We start from the raw sequence: 9,628 nt of genomic DNA, 5'->3' as shown, positions 1-9,628 counted from the left end.
AACACCAAATCCAGTCCCATTGGTTCAACTTCCCCTACTCCAGGACCCATCTGTGCTCAAGAAATCAGGGCTAGTCAGCAAGCAGATGCCTGGGCGCAGGACCAACTTCGCCAAGGTCTGCATTTTCCCTTTTCGCTTAAAGATGGGCTGCTCTGCTATAGAAATCATGTTTATATCCCACCCGGACCGGGCAGGGAAAAAGCGCTTCGTCTGTGTCATGACTGCAAACCAGCAGGACACTTCGGACTATTTAAAACCATGCATTTGATCCTAAGAGATTTTTGGTGGCCCAAGATCCGCAAGGATGTGGAAAAATATGTCAACACCTGCCCAGTATGCCAGCGCTCCAAGATACGAAGGGAGAAGCCCTCAGGGCTTTTGCACCCCCTTCCTACCCCATCTCGCCCATGGGAAATAATTTCCGCGGATTTCATCACTGACCTACCACCTTCCTGTGGATTCACCACGATCTTAGTGGTGGTGGACCTATTCACCAAGTTAGCCCATTTCATTCCCTGCGAAGGCCTCCCCACGGCCAAAGAAACTGCGGATCTATTTCTTCAGCATGTTTTCAGACTACATGGATTGCCCAAGAGTTTAGTCACAGACCGTGGATCTCAATTCACCTCTCGTTTTTGGAAGGCACTACAAAAACTACTGGGCATAGACTCTCGCTTATCTTCAGCTCATCATCCCCAAACAGATGGGCAAACGGAGCGCACCAATGCCACTTTGGAGCAGTATCTTCGCTGTTATGTAAACTACCAACAGGACAATTGGGCTTCTCTGTTACCACTGTCTGAGTTTGCCTACAATAATGGAGTTCAAGCTTCTACAAAAGAAACGCCGTTCTTTGCAAACTACGGTTTCCATCCACGTTTCTTTCCCCCTGTCATTGAAACTTCAGAAGTTCCCGCAGCAGAGGATTGGCTGCAGGAACTCACAGCGGTGCAACAACTTTTGCTCCAGCAACTGGACCAAGCCAAGGAGGACTATAAACGCCACGCTGACAAACACCGCCAGCCGGGCCCCGAAATCAAGGTAGGAGATCGGGTTTTCCTGTCCACTCGCTTTCTGCCCTCCCACCGCCCATGCCGGAAGTTAGATGCCCGCTTCATTGGCCCCTATCCAGTGGTGGCGCAATTAAACCCCGTGACTTTCAAACTCCAACTTCCGCGTTCAATGCGCATTCACCCAGTGTTTCACCGTTCCCTGCTCCTTCCGGCGGATGGTGTGCGTCCTGATACAGACCAACCGGCCCCCCCTCCTGTTTTGATGAATGGGGAGGAGGAGTTCGAGGTTGAGGACATTTTGGATTCTCGCTTTCATCGCCGCCGCCTACAATATCTCATTGACTGGGTGGGTTTTGGGCCTGAGGAACGCTCTTGGGAAGACGCCTCCACAGTCCATGCTCCTGATCTAACCCGTCGCTTCCATCTGACCTATCCCACCAAACCGCGACCTCGCGCCTCGGGGAGAGGACCCCAGTTTGGGAGGGGCCCTGAGGAGGGGGATAGTGTGATGAACCATGGGCCTTGTAGTCCTGCTCAGGACATTGTAATCCCTGATGAAGATGAAAACTTGGGTTTTTTACCTTCCCAGTCTGAACTGGATTCCTCTCAGCCAGATCTTTCCCAGGCAGATCTGGAAACCTTGCACCTGCAAGAAAGTTGTGCCCCAGAAGTATGTCAAACAACCCCAGAGCCTACTTCTCCCGTGTTCTTGCGCCGGGAGTTTTGTAAACAACAGAGAAGTTTGGATTCAGCTTCGCGCAGGAGTGCGAGGATAGCAGCTAAGAATGTTGCCAATTAACATTGGTTCTCGTGAGAATCTTTAAGGAGTTTAACATCTGGTCTCAGAGTTTAGCTTTCGTTTCTGATTCCCAGAGAACCGCTTTGGTGAGAAAGTTGGACTCTATATAGGTGTTTTGCCCGCGTAGCAACTTCGCGGAGTCAATTCGTCAGCCTACGGAGCGAGTTGTGTCTGGACAGCGCGCTCCGATTCAAGCCTCGCTTCAGCTCAAGCCTTGCCTTGCTATCCAGCCTTCGCCTTGCTTCCCAGCCTTTGTTTACCTACGGACTTTGCCTTGTTTCCCAGGACTAATCCTTGCCTTGTTTCACGGATTTTACCAAGTTATTCCACGGACCTTGTTCTTGTTCTTAGTTACCTTGTTCCATGTTCAAGCCTTGTTTCAAGTATCAAGTTATTTCCTAGCCACGCTCAAGTTTTATGGACTAAGGACCTTGTCATCTCCCCTCACTTTGCTTGGCAAAGTGAGTGTTTCGGTTATTGGATTACAACTTTGGACCTTAATATTTCTTATTGGACATTGCTTTTTTGGACTAATTCTGACCTTTCCTGAAGGGTCTAATTCTGGACTATTTTCTATACTTGTTTTTATTAACTTTATATATTCCTTCAATAAAGATATTAGTTAGATTCTGGCCTCTGTGTATGGTTATTGGTGCCTCTGCCGCCTGGGTCGTGACACTTTTTCTCTTCTCTTCCCATCTTTTCCTTTGCCTTATTTTCTCTTCCCCTTCCTTCCTTCCCTTCCTTTGTCTTCTTTTCTCTTCCCCTTCCTTCCTTCCCTTCCCTTCCTTTGTCTTCTTTTCTCTTGTCCTTCCTTCCTTTTTCTCTTCTCTTCCCATCTTTTCCTTAGCCTTATTTTCTCTTCCCCTTCCTTCCTTCCCTTCCCTTGTCTTCTTTTCTCTTGTCCTTCCTTCCTTTTTCTCTTCTCTTCCCATCTTTTCCTTTGCCTTATTTTCTCTTCCCCTTCCTTCCTTCCCTTCCTTTGTCTTCTTTTCTCTTGTCCTTCCTTCCTTTTTCTCTTCCCATCTTTTCCTTTGCCTTATTTTCTCTTCCCCTTCCTTCCTTCCCTTCCTTTGTCTTCTTTTCTCTTGTCCTTCCTTCCTTTTTCTCTTCTCTTCCCATATTTTCCTTTGCCTTATTTTCTCTTCCCCTTCCTTCCTTCCCTTCCTTTGTCTTCTTTTCTCTTGCCCTTCCTTCCTTCCTTTTTCTCTTCCCTTCCAATATTTTCCTTTGCCTTATTTTCTCTTCCCCTTCCTTCCTTCCCTTCCCTTCCTTTGTCTTCTTTTCTCTTGTCCTTCCTTCCTTTTTCTCTTCTCTTCCCATATTTCCCTTTGCCTTATTTTCTCTTCCCCTTCCTTCCTTCCCTTCCCTTGTATTCTTTTCTCTTGTCCTTCCTTCCTTTTTCTCTTCTCTTCCCATCTTTTCCTTTGCCTTATTTTCTCTTCCCCTTCCTTCCTTCCCTTCCTTTGTCTTCTTTTCTCTTGTCCTTCCTTCCTTTTTCTCTTCTCTTCCCATCTTTTCCTTTGCCTTATTTTCTCTTCCCCTTCCTTCCTTCCCTTCCTTTGTCTTCTTTTCTCTTCCCCTTCCTTCCTTCCCTTCCCTTCCTTTGTCTTCTTTTCTCTTGTCCTTCCTTCCTTTTTCTCTTCTCTTCCCATCTTTTCCTTAGCCTTATTTTCTCTTCCCCTTCCTTCCTTCCCTTCCCTTGTCTTCTTTTCTCTTGTCCTTCCTTCCTTTTTCTCTTCTCTTCCCATCTTTTCCTTTGCCTTATTTTCTCTTCCCCTTCCTTCCTTCCCTTCCTTTGTCTTCTTTTCTCTTGTCCTTCCTTCCTTTTTCTCTTCCCATCTTTTCCTTTGCCTTATTTTCTCTTCCCCTTCCTTCCTTCCCTTCCTTTGTCTTCTTTTCTCTTGTCCTTCCTTCCTTTTTCTCTTCTCTTCCCATATTTTCCTTTGCCTTATTTTCTCTTCCCCTTCCTTCCTTCCCTTCCTTTGCCATCTTTTCTCTTGTCCTTCCTTCCTTTTTCTCTTCTCTTCCCATATTTTCCTTTGCCTTATTTTCTCTTCCCCTTCCTTCCCTTCCTTTGTCTTCTTTTCTCTTGCCCTTCCTTCCTTTTTCTCTTCTCTTCCCATCCTTTCCACTACCGAGAAGGAAGGCCCTGTCTCTCATCCCTGCCAATCATGCCAGCGAAGAGGGCGGGATTGAGAGCAGGGCCTCTCCAGACGGTCTTAGACTCCGAGATGGTTCATCAGGGGAGAGACGTTTGGACAGGTAACCCATCCAACACAGGCTGTGACCCTGTGCCCTGTTTGGCCTTGCGACTGACAAGGAAGACCTCTGCGTACAGATGACATTGAACTCCAAAACTTCAGATGATCTCTCCCAACGGCTTCATGTTGATGTTACACAGCGTGGGAGACAGTATTGAACCCTGCGGGGATTCTGGCAAGGGATTCTGCTTTTCCTGCCTGGCAGAAGGGGGTTGGACTAGATGGCCCTCGTGGTCTCTTCCAAATATACTATTCTGTGAATCTCTGATTTGGGTAAGAAGGCAAGGGCCTAGAGAGATGGGGGGGGGGTCCTCTCTCTGGATGACCCCAAAAAGGGGCTGGAGAGCGACCTGCGGAGGATGGTCTGGCTTGTGACGCTGCTTGGAGAGAATGGGGCTGGACTCCACGACCCACGGGATCAGTGGTTTCATGGCGAAAGAACACACATCTCCTCCTCCTCCTCCCAGTCAGTTTGGGTTGTGTGCTGAGGGGCTAATCATCTTCAGACCATGCAGGAATAAACCACCAAAGCACCCCCAACAGATGGTCATACCATCTCAGCTTAAAAACCTCCAAAGGAGACTCTTATGGACTCCCGATAGGAGCAGACTCCACTACTGAACAGCTCTTACCTTCAGGAAATGCTTTCTGTTGTGTAGGTGAGGCCTGCACAACTAGTCAGTGTTAATGAGTGATGGAAGGAAAGGAGAAGCAGAGGAAAACACACACACAAGACCCCTGCTAGACAGGCAGGTGAATTCAGTCCTCTCACGGCCTCCTCCAGCTATACAATGGGACAGACTGTCTCATAGGCAAGGAGTGGATTCCAACCCCCAAAACACTGCAGAGTCCTGGTCACAGTTTCACAGCCTCTGGCCTTGTAAACTAGTTCGTCTCTTTGAATAAACACTCTTGAGTTCTGACTTTCATCCAAAGTCCTTGGAGGTTTTATTCTTGATTTATTCACTACTTATAACTATTTACAGGTCTTCTCTTAATATACAAAGATACACAATAAGAACGAGTAAGGGCTGTTGGAGAGTGGCCTAGGCTGCCTCAGAGTGTGGTGGAGTGTCCTTCTCTGGAGGCTTCTCTGCAGAGGCTCTCTATCGGGAGTGCTTTGATTGTGCCTTCCTGCATGGCAGGGGCAGGACGGGGTGGCCCTTGGGGGTCTCTTCCGGCTCTAGGGTCCTAGGAGTCCATTCCAGGAGGAGGCAACACGGGGTCTCATGGACACGCCTTTCCTCTCCGTCCACCTCTCATCCTGACCACGGCCAACCCTTTTGGGATCCAACATTTCCTTCCTGCCGAGGGAGAAGCCCTTCCTTCTTTCCTCCAAGTGAAACATACCCAGCTGTCTCTCTCCGCCCTTCTCTACATCCCGTCTCTGGAGATATTCTGACCTGTCAATATCCGTCTTGAATTGTGGGACCGAGACCTGGAGACAGGGTCATTCCAGGTGAGTCTGACCAAAGCAGAAGAAAGGAGGCCGTGACTTCCTTGGATATAGACAGAATCCTCCTATCGGGACAGCCTGGAATCACATTGGCTTTTATAGCTGCTACATCATAATCTGTTTTTAAAAATAATTTATATTCAAAGACAAGAAAGAAAAACAAATGCATATTTATACAAATTACAAATACATTTATTATTTTTTTTTTTAAAATCGTACATCCTTTTACAGCAGCCACATTATATTCAGTACAATCTGCAATACATTAACATTTGGCATCTACTGTTATTTTCACGCTTATACAGATTTCTTACCCTCACCACCGTGTTCCCTCCCCCAAGTCACTTTTTTATTTATCATCTGTCCAAAATTCCTTTTCATTCCCTCTTGAGGTAATTCTGTCTTTCTTTGTGAATCCTCTTCCACTACATTTTCTCCAGACATCATCACAACCACTTTGTTTCTAAATCCCTCTCCACGTCAACCTATCATTTCTTCCCAGTTTCCATACTTCCTTATACCATTCTTCTATCTCTATATTTATTTCCCTTTTCCAATTCCTTGCTATAAGCTGTCTTGCAATTGTTAATGCGTTTGTTATCGCATCTTTGTCCTCTTTTTCCAACTGTTTATTATTATATAATGAGAATAAAGCCATGCTAAGACTTCTTTCTATTTGAATGTTCATTGTGTCTTCTATCTCTCTTAATACTTTTCCCCAGAAATTATTTATATATTGACACTGCCACCACATATGTATGTATGTTCCCGATTCTTGGCATCCTCTCCAGCAATTGTTTGAGTAGTTTTTATTTATATTTCCTATTCTTATGGGTGTGAGGTACCATTTCCACATCAACTAAATAATAATTTTCTTTAACACATATGGATATATTTTTCAAGTGTCTTTGTCCCCATAATTGTAACCCCTCTGTTTCATTGATTTTCATTCCTATATCTTCTTTCCAAATCTTCTTGAAGGTGTTATTCTTTACTTTTCCTTTGTTTTTTTCAATTAATATTTTAGAAATTTTACTGGATATTCCTTTCAAATTTTTATGTTCCTAATCTTTTCTTTCTTCATTCCAACCTTTAGCCAATCCCCTATTTTATCTAAGTTTTTCCCCTTAATTTTTTTATCCATCATATATATTTTTTATTTTTTGAAAATGTCTTTTCCATTATAATTGGGGTTATTATTGAGCCATCTGTTATTAACTTTCTCCTGTATTTGTTCCATATTTCTAATGCATTACTCAACATTGGGTTCCCAGTTTACCTTATTTTTTTTTCTCATAAACTATTTTAAAACATATTCCGAATTTCTTCTTCCACTTTTCCTGAATCCATTATTAACTATTCTACATCCTCCTTTTCATCATTCCTTGTATAACCAATCTCAGTCTGTTTGCTTTATAATATTTTTTCATATGAGGAAGCGCTAATCCTTCTTCTTTTTGAGATCTGTTCTGTAACTTGTTTAGTCAATTTCTTTGACTGCCATTACAGTATTTATCATTTGTCCAAATGAGTCTCCTTTGGGGTGGAGAAAGGTGGGGTAGAAATGTTGCAAAGAAATAATGAATTCAACTCTTCTTCTGTAATCTGAAATGGCATTATAAATATAAGGTATATGTAAGTATAAAGTTTATCCTCAGAAGCATTTTCATTTTTAGTATTGCTGTCTTTCCAAACCAAGATAGATGTGTATTAATTTTTTTGAACTATTTTCCTCAATGCTACTACATTTACCTCTTCTATTTCTTTTAAGTCCTTTGTTATACTTACTCCCAGGTATATTAATTTGTTCTTGATTCTAATTCCCGTATGGCTCTGTTCTATAAAGTCTTCTTTCTTTGTATAATATAAACCCGTTGTTTTCCCAAATATCTTTTAATGATCCTCTCTCCTATCCATTTGACCTACCCAGATATTTAATCAATAACAATGTGTCATCAGCAAATAAGCTCACCTTCTGCTTTTCCTTTATTCCTACACCTTCTACATTCTTACTTTTTGGATGGCGTTTGCAAATAATTCTATCACCATAGCAAATAAAATGGTTCTAATCATCCTTTTATTCTACTTCCCATTCCAAATTAATTCATAATCTCACTTATTATCTGCCATGCTACACAATCAAGGCATTAGAATCATAGAATCATAGAATCATAGAATCATAGAATAGTAGAGTTGGAAGAGACCACATGGGCCATCTAGTCCAACCCCCTGCTAAGAAGCAGGAAATCGCATTCAAAGCACCCCCGACAGATGGCCATCCAGCCTCTGCTTAAAAGCCTCCAAGGAAGGAGCCTCCACCACGGCCCGGGGGAGAGAGTTCCACTGTCAAACAGCCCTTCTCACCGTGAGGAAGTTCTTCCTGATGTTCAGGTGGAATCTCCTTTCCTGTAGTTTGAAGCCATTGTTCCGTGTCCTAGTCTGCAGGGCAGCAGAAAACAAGCTCCCTCCCTCTTCCCTATGACTTCCCTTCACATAAAATATATCTAATGCTAGTATCCCCACTTTTAACTTCCTCTCTTGAGACACACATATTTTGTTTAATACTCTTCCTATCAAACGTGACATTTGTCTTCCTTTTACAAACCCAGATTGATATTTTCATATATACTTGTACATGCATTTATTCATTCTTCTCTCAGCCTTCTCTTCTGCAGGCTAAACATGCCCAGGTCTTTAAGCCGCTCCCCATGGGGCTTGTTCTCCAGACCCTTGATCATTTTAGTCGCCATCCTCTGGACACCTTCCAGCTTTTCAACGTCTCCTTTCAATTGCAGTGCCCAGAATTAGACACAGTGTGATTCCAGGTAAAGTGGTCTGACCAAGGCAGAATAGAGGGGGAGCATGACTTCCCTGGATCTAGACACTCTGCCCCTATTTATGCAGGCCAAAATCCCATAAGGAGGAGGGAGCAAACTTGTTGTCTGCTGCTCTGCAAACTAGGATGCAGAATAATGGCTTCAAACTACAGGAAAGGGGATTCCACCTGAACATAAGGAAGAACTTCCTCACTGTGAGAGCAGTTCAGCTGTGGAACCTTCTTTGGAGGCTTTTAAGCAGAGGCTGGATGGCCATCTGTCCGGGGTGCTTTGAATGGAATTTCCTGCTTCTTGGCAGGGGGTTGGACTAGATGTCCCATGAGGTCTCTTCCAACTCTCTGGTTATATGATTTTGTGATTTCTTCCCCTTCCACTTCCTGTTCATGTCTCTTTTGAGTCATAGTCGTTAGAAGTTCTTTGGACAACCATTCTGCTTCTTGGCACTTGTCCTATTTATGTGGCTTCTCTCCTGTGTGAATCTTTTGATGGGTACGAAGATTCGAACTGTTACTGAAGTTCTTTCCACATTCCATGCATTTATGTGGCTTCTCCCCTGTGTGAGTCCTTTGATGGATACGCAGATGTCCACTCTGACTGAATCTCTTTCCACATTCCACACATTTATGTGGTCTCTCACCTGTGTGAGTCCTTTGATGGTTACGGAGATCTCGACTCCGACTGAAGCTCTTTCCACATTCCATGCATTTATGTGGCTTCTCTCCTGTGTGAGTCCTTTGATGGGCGCGTAGATTTCCACTCTCACTGAAGCTCTTTCCACATTCCATGCATGTATGTGGCCTCTCTCCTGTGTGCATCCTTTGATGGATACGCAGATGTCCACTCTGACTGAAGCTCTTTCCACATTCCCTGCATGTATGTGGCTTCTCTCCTGTGTGAGTCCTTTGATGGGTGCGTAGATTTCCACTCTCACTGAAGCTCTTTCCACATTCCATGCATGTATGTGGCCTCTCTCCTGTGTGCATCCTTTGATGGGTGCGTAGATTTCCACTCTCACTGAAGCTCTTTCCACATTCCATGCATGTATGTGGCCTCTCTCCTGTGTGCATCCTTTGATGGGAACGTAGATAGTCACTCCGACTGAAGCTCTTTCCACATTCCATGCATTTATGTGGCTTCTCTCCTGTGTGAGTCCTTTGATGGGCGCGTAGATTTCCACTCTCACTGAAGCTCTTTCCACATTCCATGCATGTATGTGGCTTCTCTCCTGTGTGTATCCTTTGATGGATACGCAGATGTCC

The 9,628-nt window shown here is 44.2% G+C and overlaps 1 protein-coding gene across 1 annotated transcript; it reads right to left on the bottom strand.

The window, feature by feature from the left end:
* Positions 1–5,000: 5,000 nt before the first annotated feature.
* LOC134296948 (zinc finger protein 436-like) lies at positions 5,001–9,574 on the bottom strand. Its single transcript, XM_062973143.1, has one exon. The coding sequence runs from the start codon at positions 9,572–9,574 to the stop codon at positions 8,819–8,821; it is 756 nt and encodes a 251-aa protein (XP_062829213.1). The 3' UTR covers positions 5,001–8,818.
* Between the last annotated feature and the right edge of the window lie 54 nt (positions 9,575–9,628).

This window comes from Anolis carolinensis, chromosome 2, assembly GCF_035594765.1.
Source record: "Anolis carolinensis isolate JA03-04 chromosome 2, rAnoCar3.1.pri, whole genome shotgun sequence".
In the NCBI taxonomy this organism is placed as follows: Eukaryota; Metazoa; Chordata; class Lepidosauria; order Squamata; family Dactyloidae; genus Anolis; species Anolis carolinensis.
Note: the sequence above shows the minus strand (reverse complement) of the source record. Positions and strands in the feature narration are given on the sequence as shown.